The 15,669-nt window shown below is 54.6% G+C and overlaps 4 protein-coding genes across 4 annotated transcripts; 1 reads left to right on the top strand and 3 right to left on the bottom strand.

The window, feature by feature from the left end:
• Window position 1: 1 nt before the first annotated feature.
• M406DRAFT_100977 (regulated by circadian rhythms/regulation of mitotic cell cycle) lies at window positions 2-2,430 on the bottom strand. The gene is made up of 3 exons (XM_040914932.1): window positions 1,960-2,430; window positions 1,086-1,595; window positions 2-1,002 (listed from the first exon to the last, which is right to left on the bottom strand). Exons 1-3 carry the CDS (start codon window positions 2,191-2,193, stop codon window positions 94-96), a joined length of 1,653 nt encoding a protein of 550 aa, XP_040781693.1. The 5' UTR covers window positions 2,194-2,430; the 3' UTR covers window positions 2-93.
• Window positions 2,431-3,392: 962 nt separating this feature from the next.
• On the top strand, window positions 3,393-5,585 carry M406DRAFT_285477 (uncharacterized protein; the record flags this gene model as incomplete). The annotated part of the gene is made up of 3 exons (XM_040918618.1): window positions 3,393-3,519; window positions 3,587-4,687; window positions 4,768-5,585. 3 exons carry the CDS (start codon window positions 3,393-3,395, stop codon window positions 5,541-5,543), a joined length of 2,004 nt encoding a protein of 667 aa, XP_040781692.1. The 3' UTR covers window positions 5,544-5,585.
• Window positions 5,586-6,051: 466 nt separating this feature from the next.
• On the bottom strand, window positions 6,052-9,716 carry M406DRAFT_247605 (STAG-domain-containing protein; the record flags this gene model as incomplete). Its single annotated transcript, XM_040916471.1, has 3 exons — window positions 6,052-8,922; window positions 8,978-9,186; window positions 9,236-9,716. 3 exons carry the CDS (start codon window positions 9,714-9,716, stop codon window positions 6,052-6,054), a joined length of 3,561 nt encoding a protein of 1,186 aa, XP_040781691.1.
• A 765-nt stretch (window positions 9,717-10,481) lies between these two features.
• M406DRAFT_59629 (uncharacterized protein) lies at window positions 10,482-14,664 on the bottom strand (the record flags this gene model as incomplete). Its single annotated transcript, XM_040924645.1, has 2 exons — window positions 10,482-10,732; window positions 10,818-14,664. The coding sequence occupies 2 exons, from the start codon at window positions 14,662-14,664 to the stop codon at window positions 10,482-10,484; spliced, it is 4,098 nt and encodes a 1,365-aa protein (XP_040781690.1).
• Between the last annotated feature and the right edge of the window lie 1,005 nt (window positions 14,665-15,669).

Raw genomic sequence — 15,669 nt, 5'->3', positions numbered from 1 at the left:
ACACTGAACAAGATAAGATTTCGTGTCAAAAAATCAAAGTGGTCATTGACTGCCAATAAAGTACCTGCATGCCAAACTCCTCCGATATTATCCCTACATATCCATTGACTCGCCCTCGTTGGAGAAATTGAAACCGCCCTGGTGGCCACCATTGGCACCAAAGCCAAAGGTGCCGTTAGGGCCCTGGGCCTGCGCCATGCCTTCGTCTGCGTTCTCATCCTCGTCCGAAAAGTACTTTTCGATGATGTTGTACGCCTTCATGTAGATATCCTCATTGGCGTTTGTCTGACACTCGTGAATCTTCTCCATGCCACCACACTCTTCAATGAAGAGTGCGTAGCGGTTGATGGCATCGGACGTATCACCGGCAGCCTGCTTGTCCAGGTCACCGACCTTGAGGATGTTCTCGAGACCGTCGAGGGCGACCTGGATGATCTTGTTATCGGGGCAGATCAAGAGATCGCAGAGGGGTTTGATGCAGCCCTGCGCAACAAGGTAACGGATCTGGTCCGGCTTCTGAAGACCACCACTGGTCGCATTGCTGATAGCCCAGCAGGCCTCCTTACGTGTCTTCAGGTCTCCATTCGACAGAAGGTGGATCAGGGGCGGGATGATGTTGGCGTCGATGACAGCCTGGATCTGGGTCGAGTTGCCTGCTGTGATGTTGGAGATGGTCCAGCATGCCTCCTTGCGGATGCCGTCCTTGTTTGAGCTCAACAGGGACAGCAGGCACGGCAGCGCACCACAGTTGATGATAACCTGGGTCTGCACATCATCGCCCGTAACAATGTTTCCAACCGAACGCAGGGCCGGGGTCTGGACGGAGGTCGAGGCGTGCATCAGAAGCTCGACGAGGCGGCGGGGGATGCCTGCTTCGATCACGGCCTGGATCTTATCGTTGGAGCCGTCGGAGAGGTAGGAGATGGCCCAGCAGGCGTCGATCAGGACCTCATCGTCAAGAGAGTAGACGAGCTTGGACAGGACGGGGAGAGCGGGCGCGATCTGAGGACGACGAGTGTGAGTATTCGGGGAGTCACTTGGGTATGATTACGAGGACTGGTGTATGGGGTATGGAGAGGCCTTACTGTGTTCCAGTCAGGCTGTGGCGTTTTGCCACGGCAGAAGTTGCTCAGGGTCCAGGTCGCGTTACGGAGCATGCTCAGCTTGCGGCTGTCTCCCAAGAGGTTGAGCAGGGGCTTGAGGGCACCGCAGCTCAACACATAGTCACGGCATTGTGGGCTGTCACCAGCAATGTTTCCGAGGGCCCATACGGCCTGCTCGCGCACGTCGGGCTCTGGGCTGGCAAGAAGCTCGACAAAGATGGGGACGGCACCCGCTTCAATGACCACCTGAGTCTGTGCAGCGCTTCCTGATGCAATATTCGTCAGGGCCCAAGCGGCCTCGAACTGGACGAGGGTGTGAGGAGATCGAAGGAACTCGACGAAGCGGCTAACAACGCCAGTTTTGATGACCTCCTCGATTGGGGGGTTGCGCTCCTTGGAGAGAAGCTTCCGGAACCGGGTAGTAGCCTGGATCTGTAGCTCGATCTGGTCCGAGAAGACGCCCTGCACCATCTGAGGAAGATCTTCGCTCAACTGCAATCAATCAGCATCTTGACGTCGATATTGGTACAAACAGAGAAGATGGAACATAATAATCCACCAGATGCTGCAGCACAGGAGATTTTGTAGAATATTTTATTCGTGACGATGCAGGGCAGGGATTCGCGAAGTGGGCGGTTGGGTGCGGGTCGGGCCAAGGTGGGCTGCGCTGCTGCGCGACTCCCGTCCTAGATCACACGGATGGGGGGAGGTGAGGGGTGACGGCCGCCTGGGCGACGCAAGGACCTAAGGTGCAGCAGTGGCGGGAGGGCGAGCAGCGCGCCACGAGCAGCCCTGCGCGTGCAACACCACGAGTACAAACGAGACCCGATTACCACGAGATGGTGAATGAACATACCTGTGACTCTGTGGGCGCGGTGTCATCATCGCTATCAGGCGCGGCACCCAGGGCAGCACCAGGTCGGTCAGCGCCTGTGCCGATGCCTCGTCGCTTGGCCAAGTTCTCCTCCCGCTTTGCCTTGCGGATCTCCACCTGTTGTTCCTCGCGGCGACGGCGGACGACATCGGATGCGAAGGCGCCCTTGGCCTTGAACTGAGTGCGCCGGTGCTCGGGGATGTATCGCTCAGCCATGGTCGCGATGGATGAATGGCTTGCTGGAACGTGGGAAGGTATTTGGTTGGTGCCTTGCCTGGCTGGGTGTGGTTTGGTTGATGTTATTACTGCAGAATGCAGAGGCAAATGATCCTCGCGACTAGCAAGGGTGCAAAGTTGTCCTCCTTATGCCTACAGGGCAGGAGCAAAAACCACAATCGTTTAAAATGAGGAGCCAGCGACGAATCCTTTGTTGTGGCAAGTCGTGACGCGGTGGTGGTGGGTTGTGTCAAGGAAGAATTTTGGGGAGAGGAAAGAAGTGACGGTAGTCCAGTATCAAATGGGGCTTGAGTTTGGGGAGCGGGAGGGAGCTGCCAGGCGCTAACAAAAAGCCTGACGCAAGGCCCTGAGTGACCAAAGATATGGTGGTATTGGCTCTGAACCCTTGGGTATCAAGTCGTTCTTTCAGGACCCCTCGTCCCGTTCACGTCGGTAGTGGCCCGTGCCCTGCCGGTGGGTGAGGTAACCTGCTGCTGCTGCCGCCCTGCCACAGTACAGTACAGTCATACATACTATGGTTCTATGAGTAAGAAGTACCAATGGGCTCATCGCTTTCACACAGAAGCCCCACCTTAAACCCTTTGCAGGATTTTGTAGGTAATAGTCCTGACACGATAGTGCTGGCTATACCACCGCAGTAAGCACTGGGTACTTAGTACGGTGGCATACTGGATCAAAAGCTTGGGCTGTGTACAGTATTTCTTACTTTCTCTTACTAACAGGAAATGGCCTACTGTGTGTGCGGATTTGATAACGCCTCTTCAACAGCCAGCCCTTTGAATGACAGGCCCTTCTAACCCCCAGCCCCCGCGATCGCTAGAAGGAACCCCTGTAGTACTGACCGACCCGATGCTTGCCCTTTTACTAGGTAGGTACTATGGTACAGACGCGTCGGCGCGTCAACCCAGTGAATGTGGTTTGAGGTTTGTCCTCTGAATGAAAGACTTCACAAGACAGATCCTTTACGTCCATGCACCGCAATATAATAAAAGAGCTCATTGACAAGGCTCGCTTATTCTTTCCTTCATTTGATACCCCATCAGCCATTTTGTTTTCTTCTTCCTTTCTTGGTGCTTTTCTTCTTTCGGTTTAGAAACACCCCCCCCCCCCAACCCCACGTCGTGATATCGAAATACAAACAACCTCCGTCTTCACATCGCGGCGACGCCCAGGACAGCATGGACCTTCCTTCAAGCTTCACGCCCATTCGTGCTCTTCTAGATCAGGACGTGACTCCCCACAGACAAGTCAGCGTAATTGGCGCTGTAAAGGATCACAGGCTGCCAGTCCCTACCAGAGGCGCTGGTGGGTCTCTCTCTTTCTGGCGTCGCTCAGCACTCAGGTCCCAAAAGACTGACACACAAGTTCTCAGATTTCAAGTGCTGCATAACCTTGTATGACACATCTACAGAGGAGGACAACGATGGCATCGATTTCAACATTTTTCGCCGTGAGGAAGAAATGCCCAGCGTGCAGGCCGGCGATATTGTTGTAGTCTTCTCCGCTAAATTTCAGATCTACGGCGGCGGCCCATCTCTGCTGTCTTCGTACAGCACAGACATACATGTATACGATTCTCAACGACTTCTCAGCTGCAAAAAGTCAGGGTCGGCCTCCGGCGCACTCAAGGTACCAACGAGAAAGATCATCCGTAAGCCAGATGAAAGGGAGAACAGATACGTGCTCTCGCTGTTCGACAGAATAGACAAGAGCTTCGTTCCGGACCCACAAGAATTCTCTGCCAGGGCCCAGCAGTCCTTGAACGTCAAAGACAAGTTCAGGCTGCTCCAGGACGTCGGAGATCACAACTTTGCCGACCTCGTCGTCCAGGTGGTCAGGGAGCCCTTTGACTTCGGCGACAGGATGACTCTGTGGGTGTCCGACTACACCGAGAATCATAACTTCTTCAACAGGACCACCAAACAAGGCGCAGGTTGGAACGACGGTGTTCCATCTGGCGACGGTGATCCGTACGGCTACACAGACGGATTTCGCAAAAAGCACGATGCGGCTTCCAGGGAGAGTAGTGGAAACTGGATGGGCCCGCCTGGCAAAAAGTCACTTCAGGTCACATGCTGGGAGCCGCACGCCGAGTACATTAGGGAGAACGTCCACGGAGGAGACTGGGTGCGCTTGCGCAATGTGCAGATCGGTTACGGCCACAATGCCACCAATATCGAGGCCTTCCTAAGGGGAGACCGCCAATATCCTGGTAGGGTTTATGTAGTCCTTTTGGATCCTCAAGCGGACCGCGAATCGATTGACCCTCACTTATTTGAGGCCCTCCGGAGGAAGCTGGATTACGAGAAAGAGGATAGGCGGTCCCTCAAGGCTGGTAAGAAGAGGAAACTTGAGGACCTCATCAAGGAAGATAGCTCCAAGGGCAAACGGGCGAGGCAACGTGAAGAAAAAAGGAAAGCATTTGAGGACCAAGAGGCAAAGCAGAAGGCAGCCCTTGGCTTGAATCCCCTCAGTAAGTACACCGGACATCAGCTTTCTGTTCTTCTTGGTTCTTCCCCCTCCGATCATTGCTAATAGTTTCCGCCCCTCAAGTCAAAAGTGAATACCCAGACCAAGAAATCGTCCCTCTCTCCTCTATCCTCGAACCAGTCTTGTATCAGACTACGATCAATCAAACCCCCACAACCATCGAACTCCCATTCACCAATGCCAGATACCGCACGAATGCCCGAGTGATAGACTTCCACCCCGTCAACCTCAAAGACTTCTCCGTCAGCCGCCAAGTAACAGAGTACCCTGCCCTTTCCGACAACGAAAGCAGCGATCCCGACTCTGACCGTTCAGCTCCTGGTGGCACCCGCCTTGTCTGGGAGTGGCGCTTCGCACTCAAGCTTGAGTGCATCGCCGCCGGCCCCCTCCCCAAAGGCAAGAACCCCGCCACTGTCTGGGTTTTAGTCGACCATTTCGACGCACAATGCCTCACAGGCCTCGACGATGCCGCTGATTTGCATTCCGCCGCAAACAGCGAGCTGCTGCGTGCCCTTCGGGAGCAGATGTTCAGGCTGTGGGGGAACCTCGAGGAGCGCAAGAGCAGGGCGGAGGCCAAGAGGAGGCAGCATACAAGAGACCCCCTCAAGGCGCCACCCGCAGACTCGAGCGATGTGGAGGACAATACAGCTGTTGGTGGTAGCAATGGTGGTGCCGGTGGAGAGGTTGCTGCTGAGTACATCCCTGGCTCGAGCCAGCTGACCAACAGACCCTTCACGTGCTGCATCCGGCAGTATGGAATCAGCCTGGCCAACGAGGAGGGAGAGAAGCAGTGGCAGAGAATGTTTGGGCTGTTTGGGACAAAGATTGCCAACGACTGATAATTTACTTCGCCACCGGGGGAGTTGGCTTTTGTGCATCTCACACGCAAACGATATCATGACACAATTCAGTGAGCTAACCACATTCAATTGTATTATGCCTGGTCTGCATGGCGCGCTCTCGCCTAAAAAGGCACATGCGGGCAAGCAAGCACAAGGTCAAATCCGAAAGAATATGTACAGTTCCATTGCAAGGAGTGAATTTTGCGCTTGCTATGCCGACGTAATAGTGCGGTCTGCAAAAAAAAAAATATGTGTCCTTGATCCCGTGCACTCACGAGCTCGTCCAATGCGCGACCCTCAACAAGAGATGCAAACGATCATCAGACATGAAGAAGCCCAGAAATGTGTTGCACGTTCGTTCCTATCCATCATCAACGCAATAGTATCATATCGACGCCTCTGCAAAACGCCAGGCTCCCAGAGGCTCACCACCGTTACACCATCCACCCCCCCCCCCGGCACCACCCCGGCTCTCCTCCGGAACTTTTACAGATTAACCTTCTCCTCAGTCGCCCAGGATAGACTCATCATCAGCAGCATTAATCCCAGCCTCATCAGCGTCGCTCTCGGGATCCTCAACGGGATCTTCCAACAGCTCGCGTCTCCTTAAATCCTCCTCCGTTCCCTCCTCAGGCTGCTCTTCCTCGTCAGATTCATCGCCCGCAACCACTATCTCGGCCGATTTGGCAGGCTCCCTGTTGACATTGGCGGCGGGTGCCTTACTTCTGGCTTTGGATGCAGCAGCGCGCCGAGCTTTCGCGGCCTCTGCCTCGCGTATCTTCCTCTCGTCAAGGTACGCCACCGCGTCCTGGAAGTTTTTGCCTAGCTTCGTGGCATTGCGTTGCAGGCGCTTCCTGAGCTTGCCGGCATGTGGACCGGTCTGGTCCACGACCCGTGTCAGGATCGCAAGAACGTACTTGTGAGCTAGCTCACACAGGCTTTTCTCAGCGCGCAGCTCCGCTGCTCGCTTCTCGCTGTCCGAAAGATCCTCTTCATCCTCTGCGTCTGACAGCTGATCATCATCAATGGGGTCCTCGTCTTCGGCAGGCTCGTTGAGGTGCTTCTTGGCCTTCTTGGCGTAGGCGCGCTCGGCGCCATCGAAAATATTGATGAGCTCGGGAACGAGACCGGGCTGAATCTCTTGATTCAGCGCCAGCAGGCCAGCGTATTTCTTAGATGCACCGACCGCTGACCACTGATTGAGGGTGCGCTTGATCGACGCAAAAGTGACGTGAAGGTCGCAGAGGCTACCAGTCGCGAAGAGGCGGAGATCGTCATTGATGGCCCTGGAAGAGAATGTATGGATGAGGTTTGTCTGGAAAAGCTTCCTCAGGCCCGCAAGGCGACTGATCGCATTAGCCGGGATGTCCACCTGTGTCTCAATATCGCGTGTGATCGAGACGACCTTCCACATGAAGTAGAGCTGGCAGCTCTTGATAGCAAACGAGGTGGCCTCGTCCTCCATGTCATCGAGTTCCTCGTCGGGCTGCTGGAAGCGACCTCGGTGTACAGTTTTGACCAAGACGTCGATGACGGGAGTCTTGGCGCCTGAGCCCCTGCCTTCGGTCTCGAGAATGTCGACGCAGTTTTTGATCTTGGCGAGGCTGCTGATTTTTAGTAGCGTGCTGGAGAGGCTCGACAAGACAGCCGCATTCAGCTCGCCGCGTTTTGAAAGGTCGTTGACCCGGTCCAGATTCCGTAGCGAATCGATGGAGTTCTCCCACAATTCTGAGATCTTCAGGTCAACAGTCTCCTCAAACTCATCGCATTTGCGAGCTCGAAGGAGCGCAAAAGCGGCATCTGAGACTGCATCCTTGTCCTCCTGCCTCGAGAACTGGGTACAGATACTATCCAAGAAGTGCTCAAACGTGGAAGAATCTTGGTGGAGCTGTTCGAAAACGTCAAGGTCCAGCAGGTGCGAAAGCCGGAGCACGGTGGTGACAGCCTTTGGAGCTGCTCCAAATCTGTTCAGAAGCTTTGGGACCGACTGTACCAGGCTCAAAGCGATATCCTCTGCTGAGTCCGTCACGTTGCTCCTGATTAGTTTTTTCTTGCCCTTCTCGGCGTCTGCTATGTGCGCAAGGTTTTGCTTAACAGCTGCCACGAGGACCTCAAGAAGAATGATTTCCTCCTCTGCTGTTGGAGCAACATGTTGCCGAATCGTCTTTTCAGCCGAGTTCCTGGACCTTGAATTTGACTTGGTGCTTGTGGAGTGGTCGTGGAGGAGATATCCGATGAGAATACCCCAATCTTTGACTGTGCGCAGCTTCTCGTACAGAACCTGGGATGCCAGTGACATCCTCGTTTCTGGAACCATGACACTGATCATGTCAGTAGACATGTCACGTCGGTCTTCTTCATCGTCATCCTCCAATTGTGACTCGTAGGCCTCAAGGGTCTCAGCTAGAGCCTTGACCTCAACCCACTCTTTCCTGGGTGAGAAGGACTCTTCCACATCTTCGCCCTCTGGGAAGATCTCGTCGACAACCTCGTCGCCTCCCATGGCTTCGATCTTCTGCTCAACAGCAGCCTCCACAACATCAGCGAAAAACTTGACGACAGCCTTTCGTATCCGGGGCTCAGAGTCGAAGATGAGCCTGCCCACATTGTCGATTTCATCAGGCTCTAGCATGCCGTTCTCGCCCAGAGCCTCGATCACGTTGATAGCCGCAACGCGGACGCTCACGTCCAGGTCTAGTGTGGCCATCTCCATCAATCGGGGTCGGAACCTGTCGATGAAGTGCCCGAGTTTGGCCGCGTCGCGCTTGAACATCCTCGACAACTGCTTGAGGACCTCCTGCCGGGTAGATGCCACGAAGTCGGACAGCAACCAGCCCAGATATCGCAGGTACTCTGGTTCCATGAAGACAGTGGGTAGCACCCAGATCCAAGAGCCCAAAGCGTCCACGCACTCTGTCCTTATGCGAGGATCGACATCACGGTACCGGTGAACGAACACGACATCGAAGCAGTCTAACATGTACTTGGAGCACATTTCACGGTTGCGCTCTGCCTCATTCAGGGACTTCTGTAGGTTCGCCAGCATATCCTTGTTCTTGTTCTTGCCCTTGCGTCCCCTCTCGGTATCCACTTGTTGTGACGTCTTTGCGATTCTGTCGTCGAGCTTTTGCGCGACGCCTGCCAGAGCCAGTTCCATGGCCAGCGCGACAGTCGTGGCCGTGTGTCGGAAAGGTCGTAGAGTTGACGAGGACATTGTATACACCCAGCGCGCAATGTTTTCCATGAGAGGCTCGTCGGTATAGAGGGCGCCTGTCTCGTGCAAGACATTGATCAGGGATTCGAAGAAACCGACGAGGTAATCGCGGAAGCCTCTGCTCTCCTTCACCCTGGCGAGAGGGTAGTCGGTTATTTGTTTCTGCTAGATGGTCAGCGACGCGCAATCTCAGCAAATCATTGCCGACGCGACGTACTTCTTGGTAGAGATCCTGCAGCTCCGACAAGCGGTTCTGAATGTTGTCCGGATCCCGGATGTCAATGTCCGTCACCTGCTCATCGCATCCCGATGCCAGCAAGACGCAGTTGACCAGGTCTGTGACGGCCGCCTCGTTGTCTGCCCGGTACTTCTGGTACCACCGGCCCGCAACGTCGTCGGAGTTGTCGCCCGACCCGAAAATATCGGCTGTGTCGCGTCAGCAGGTATTTCTACGCGTCAAATCCGCATTTCTTACCGTAGACACCATCCCCATCGCGATGGTCCCCTGTGACGACGCGTGCCGTCTTCTTTGGCTTCGGCCGACTGGGCAGCCCCACACTGTTCGAGTGCGCGACACCCGCGGGTCCGGCGCCGTTGATCTTGGGCTTCTTCGCAGCAGGTTTCCTGCTGCGAGAGGGTTGCGATGACGCGCCCTTCTTGTTCTTTTGGCGCCTCGCGGCGCGCTGCTCCTCCTCGTCGGGTGTGTCCTCGCCGTCGCTGTCGTCGTCCTCGCTCATCTCGTCAGACTCCTCATCGTCGGCTGCTGGGTTGTGGTTCTCGACGTCGTCGTCATCGTCCTCGCCGCGTTTCCGCTTGGATGCGGCGCCGGCCTCGGGTTGGAACTTCTCAGGTGCCCTGCGCTCGCGACCAGACCGACGCGCTGTGGAGGCGGGCGCTGGGGAGGGGGTCGCGGTGTTTTCCGAGGTGTCCATGAGGGGCGGGCGGGCGGAGGGCATCGAAGAAGCCAAAATGAGGCTGAATTGACGCAGTTCAGAAACTGTGATAGATGCGATGCGCGTGTTGGAAAGGAAAGGAAGGGGAGGTGGTGGGCAGAGAAAGGGTTCTGACGGGCCGGAAGGGTTTGGGAATGGTGGTGTTGGGTGGGCGGGTGGAGGGAAAAGTACAGTAGTGATAAACAGCACGGGTGTGCTGCAGAGCAAGGAAGGTACTGTATAGGGTGTAGTTGAGTTGGGAAGCTGGCTGCAGGCGTTCCCTGCCAATCGAGGGTGCGGCGCGATGGCCTGTGCTCACCCTCACCCTTGCTCCTGGCTCTTGCCCGCTGCAGCATTAGCTGCTGGAAAGTTGGGGGTGGCTAGGGTGTGGGTGGGCTGTTTCTGCCTAAGGCAGCCATTTCTGCCCTTAGCGCTACCTCCAACTTGCATGCGGCTGCATGTGAGACGAAAACGACCCTGCGAGGATGCAAGGGGAACAACTCCATTTTCATCCGAGCACGACCCTCTTTCGGCCGAATCTACAAGGTCGACAGTCGTCTCCAGAGAGCAACGCAAGCCATTCTTTTGCGGCCCAAACGTTGCACATGCATACTACATGTTACTGTTCCCTTGCAGGGTTGTACTGGTCAAGACCTAAAGAAAATTGATTTGCATTGCAGGGCCGCTGTTGCACCCTTCGAAGAATAGCAAAACAAGAATGCCAAGTTTTCCTCCCTCCCTCGTATTTGACGTGCCGCATCCAGCTCATCTATGAACGCCACGCTACACCTATGCATCCAGGCCGTCTAGCTCTATCAACTTCACCACCGCTCTAATCACGTCGTTGTTTCCAAGGTCCATCTCGGGGTTTTCGACCTTTCTTGCGATGATGTCGTCGACCATGCCGCGAAGCCTCGAGATGAGGACGCCAATACGCGCCCAACCGCGCAACCTGAGCCAGCCATCGACAACCAGGCCCCTGCCGAGCGTGTCTAGCTCGATAGCGCCTGAGAACAGTAGCAGTGTGTACGCATTGAATGCTGTGAAAATTGATCAGTACTAGGTTCAGGTGTTCTCTACTCGATGCAGTCAGGAAAAATGAGAAGGAAGGGGGGGGGGGCTTACGGGTCAGGTCCCTCATAAATATCTTGGACGTAGACATCAACGTGAAGTATGACACAAAAGCCGCGTTTCCAGAGAAACCCTGATTGTCAAATAGAGTACTGCTCGGGTGCACAAATACCCGCCCGTTCTCGTGCGTGAAATACTTGATCGTCTTGGCTTCCGGATCGAGTTCCACCGCTCCTGATACCGATGACATAAATTTCTTGTCTGGAAACTGAATGCGTGCAATCTGTGGGCTGAAGGCCGAAGCGGTGAGGGCGCGTAGCAGAGGCATGGATGGTGAGGGGCGTTTTTGTCCACTGTTCGAGGAGGAAGCGGACCGTATGAGTCCAATCTCCTTCAAGGCTGAGTAGTACTGGGTCCTTGTCGAGGCGATGTCTGAGAGGGTGTTGTAGGAGAGAAAGCTCTCGTCGCAGAAATTCCGGACCTGCCGCTGAGGTATACGGTCCTGCATTAGTTCGTCCCATTGCTGGAAGGCCCGGAGGTCTGTCAGCAGGTCACCATCTCCCTGGGCAAAGCTCATCTTGGCTTGCTTCGCGAGATCTCTCTTGTCAGGCGGCGACAGGAAGGGACTCTTGGTGCTCAATATGGCCGCGATGGTCACACAGTCGTCGAGGCAGCCAAAGATGGCGCCGTAAACCATTAACTTTCCACACCGCAAATCAGCCGGGATCATGGCGAGCTGCTGGCCGAGGGCGGTGAGTTCGTCACCGTCGAGAGCGCCCATCCGGCGGAGCATCTTGATGGCACCCTCCACCGCCAGTGCCGCGGGAGGTGTTGGGGTTCGGGACAGAAAAAAGCCGACATCCTGGTTGCCCATGGCCCTGACCGAAAGGCATAATTGTTCCAGAGGTACACGCCTGATCTCTGGGTCGGGCCGCTCCTGCATGGTTTGCTCCTCCAGGTTACGTGTGTACAGCTTGTAGCATTTGCCTGCCTGAACACGTCCAGCTCTGCCGCGGCGCTGCTTGCAAGCCGCACGAGATGCCCACGCCTCCTCCAGCTTTCGCATGTTGTTCTGAGGATCAAAGCTGGTTTCCTTGACCCGACCGCTGTCAATGACCGCGACGATGTCGTCAATCGTGATAGATGTCTCAGCCACGTTGGTCGCGACGACAACCTTCCTCTTGCCGGAAGGCGGTGCAGCGAATACCCTCCTCTGCTCTTTCGTCTCCAGGGATGCGTGCAGCGGAAGCACGTACAATGAAGACACCGAACCGAGCATCCTGCAGGTCTGATTGATCTCAGCGACACCAGGTAAGAAGATGAGGATGCCGCCAGATTTTTGTGTCTGCGATAACTCGGCGTCGATGGCCTTGGCGGTCTCGAGGAGCAGGTTGTAGTTGATCCGCATACCGAGATTCTGGATAACCTTGGAGACCCGCTGCTTGTCGTCTAGACTCCGGTCAAGAGCTCTGCTGTCGTAATCATGCTGTCCTGTGAACCCCGTCTGTTGGATGATGTCGTCGAGGTAAAAGTCCTGCACCGGAAACGTACGACCAGCAATTTCAACAAATCCCACTCGCAGACCATCGGCTTTGAAGTAATCACCAAACGTTGCAGAATCCAGGGTTGCACTCATGAGAATAAGCTTGAGATCTTTGCGTCTAGACAGCACGTCCCGGATGATGCTAAGCAGGAAGTCCGTGTCGAGACTTCGCTCGTGGACCTCGTCAATTACGACATGGCTGACGTCTGCCAGAGACGACACCACGTCGTCAACACGCCCGCCAGAGGTCTGCAGTCGTCTGAGGAGTACACCGGTAGTGACGAAAGTAATTTTCGTGTCCCTGCTCGTCCTGTTCTCTCCTCGGATGGAGTACCCAACTTCTTGTCCGACTGTCGTGCAGCGCTCTTCGCTGACTCGGTCCGCCAGTCCCAGAGCAGAGATCCTGCGAGGTTGAGTGACAATAATATTGGCACACTTGGCATATCCCCGGTCATAAAGATCGTCCAAGATGTACTGTACTGACTGAGTCGACTTTCCGGAACCGGTTTCTCCAGAGATGATGGTGATTTGGTTCTCGGTTACCGTCTTGACCACACTCTCTCTGACCTGCCAGGCAGGCAGCTTCTGACGCTGAGCAAGCATCTTCTGGAACGCTTGTGTCTTCTGCCTCTCCATCCACCGCCCTATAGAGCTGCTTTCAGGGGTCCATGTTATAGGGTTGGGCCGTCTTGGCGACTTCTTGTTCGATTTCCTCGTAGAGAGATTTTTCGCCTCCGAAGCTGTGGATGAGACAGCTGCAATCTCACGAAGAGTTCCCGGGCGTTCGATGATGTCGTTTATATGCTCCTGTACCCAGGTAATGACGTAGAACATCTTCATCTCTTCTTCCTGCAGAGACTCCACCATGTAGGCCAAGGCTTTCTTGATAATGCTGAGCTTGATATAGGATGGCAAGTCCGCAATCACGGACAGGATCAAATGTGAGGGATAGTGGGGTGATTTGCGGAAATGAATACAGGCCTCGACGTTCTGCTTGGGCCCGTTGGTAACATCGGTCAACTTCAGCTGACAGACATCAGTTCCTAGGCGGGCATACTGTTCGCTGTACAGCGCCTCCAGGCTCGCCAGCTCCTCCTCCCATAGCTGGTCGCGGTCTTCAGTCGTTGCCGGTCCTCCTGCAAGGCCGCTGTTCTCAGCCTCTGACCCGCTGTTTAGAAGGATCTGCTGTAAGGCCTCCGCTGCCTTGCCTTCATCCCCGCTGTTGTCATCGTAGACTTTTCGGCAGAGTTCAATCGAGTAGCCAGACTGTGCCAGACGTTTTACGGCTCCTTCTCTCCGCAGATCCGTCGCTCCAACACTGACACCGGCTGAGTAGCTCTCTGGTAAGGCCCATTTCGGTAGGTCGTCCTCCGGCACGTGGATTAGCAACCACTCCAGTGTCTCCTCGCGGTCTTTGCACTCCTCCACGGCTTCTTCAACATGACTAGCACGGAAACCCAGGTTCCGGAACTCTTTCACAATGGAGGCCTTCTCCTCTGGTCTCATGACAATACCGTGCGGGTTCCATATCGTATCGCGTCGCAGGAGGTTCTCCAAGTGTTGTCTTGTCTTGGCACCCATTTCCATCTTCGGAACGGTGGTCCAGCCTTTCATTGGGTTGTATCCGCCACCACCGGATGCTGCGGCATTGCCCCGGAGCACCAGACCAGCAGCCCCCGGCAGACTGGCGGCCTTCTCTTTGGCAGCCTGCTGCTCCTTCCGCTTCTTCTCAGCCGCGGCCTTTGCAGCTTCTCTCTCTTCGAGCGCCTTGAACGGGTCGGCTTCGTACATCCAGGCCTTGCCCTCCTTGACATCCTGTTTCTTCAGGGCTTCGAATTCTCTCCATATAGACCTGTAGTCTGGGGGAAGAATCATGGACATGTTCTTCATACTGCAGACCCTAAAAAGCCCATATGTAGCAGCAAAATGCCTGGCCTCGAGCGAAGTCTCCTTGTATGCCATGTGGACATGGGTGGGCGGAAGTTTGAAAGGCTCCAGTTTGGTCACCTCTTGGGTTTTTGAGTTTTTGGCACTCAGGACAACCATGAAGGAAAACCCCTCTTTGCCCTTGCGCTGGATGTAGTCGGGTCTCTGCCATTTCATCTTCTGGCAGTGCTCCGACAGGAGGTTCACTGGAAGCTTTCCGGTCCATGACTGGCCACCGATGATCTGTTTGACAGTGGGTTTCGGTGGCTCTGGAGGGCCCTCATCCTTGTTCACAGGGTCCTTCTTCTTCTTCTTGTCAGTGGTGAAGATGAGCAGGTCATCCTCGGGTGGGGCAGCCTTTTTGCCAGAGGCCTTGGAGGAAGAACCCCCGGAAGCTGGCGTGCTGCTCTTATCCTTCCCCTTTTTCACCATCTTGCAAGTTGGAACAGCCAACCTAATAACGAAGACTTGGAGGACTGTGATCAGGACATTATGATCTTTCTGTGTGTTTGTGCCAGGACCACGGAAATATTTGTCTACCTGGAGAAGGTGAGACTCGAGATGGGAGGTTTCAAAGCCAGGTCAAAATGCATATAGTGAGAAAGTCGATGTGTTGCTCAAAGTTTTGATGCCACCTGCCAAACTGTAGCAGTCCATTTTAGCGTGGGGTAGCCTCTACGGCGCAAGGTCAATTGGCTTGCTGGTGCAAGGGTGGAGCCCTGGACCACACAGGGCTCGCAGTGCCACCCCACTAAATAGTAGCACTGTACAGTACAGGCTCAATCACTAACCACTGACTCTATCATCTTCTTCAACCTGCCACATGCCACACAGCTTGTGTCTAGACTTTGGTAAGCTGGTGGGACCTTGGGAGGCCTGGATTAGAGCGAGAAATTATCTCTTGCATCTATGATCTTGTGGTTTGTCATCTATGTGGCTTTCTGATTATTTTCCTCCAAACCTGGGCCGTACCCGTGTCACTTGCATCAAGATAAAGTCAAGAAGTCGAAGTTTGCTTCAAATGCGATTTTATTTTTTATTAAAAAAGATTATCCTACCAAAAAGTCCGTCCCACCCTCTAGGAGTGACCACAGAGACTACCTACTTTCAGAAGACACATCTCTAGCCCGCCCAGCAAGGAATTGCTCCTCTGTGAGAAATACAGGAACTCGTATTCCTTCCTGTGAGCCACATCACATTCCAGTAGCACACCAAAGACTTGATCCACTTTACCAGTATACATATCAGTGCTGACACACAACATTGACCCTCAAACTCCCCTGAGGCTGTCCATCTCTGCAAGGATTATGGGCATCGCCTGCCATGGGAAACCCCAAGGTGATTAGTGAATACTGCCATGATCCGATCAGAAGTATGGATCTGAGCAAGTGGGAAGGGCGATGCAGAAGCTCAGAGGCTTCAAAATTACCAGCAAAT

Source organism: Cryphonectria parasitica (assembly GCF_011745365.1).
Source record: "Cryphonectria parasitica EP155 unplaced genomic scaffold M406scaffold_1, whole genome shotgun sequence".
Lineage (NCBI taxonomy): Eukaryota > Fungi > Ascomycota > Sordariomycetes > Diaporthales > Cryphonectriaceae > Cryphonectria > Cryphonectria parasitica.
Note: the sequence above shows the minus strand (reverse complement) of the source record. Positions and strands in the feature narration are given on the sequence as shown.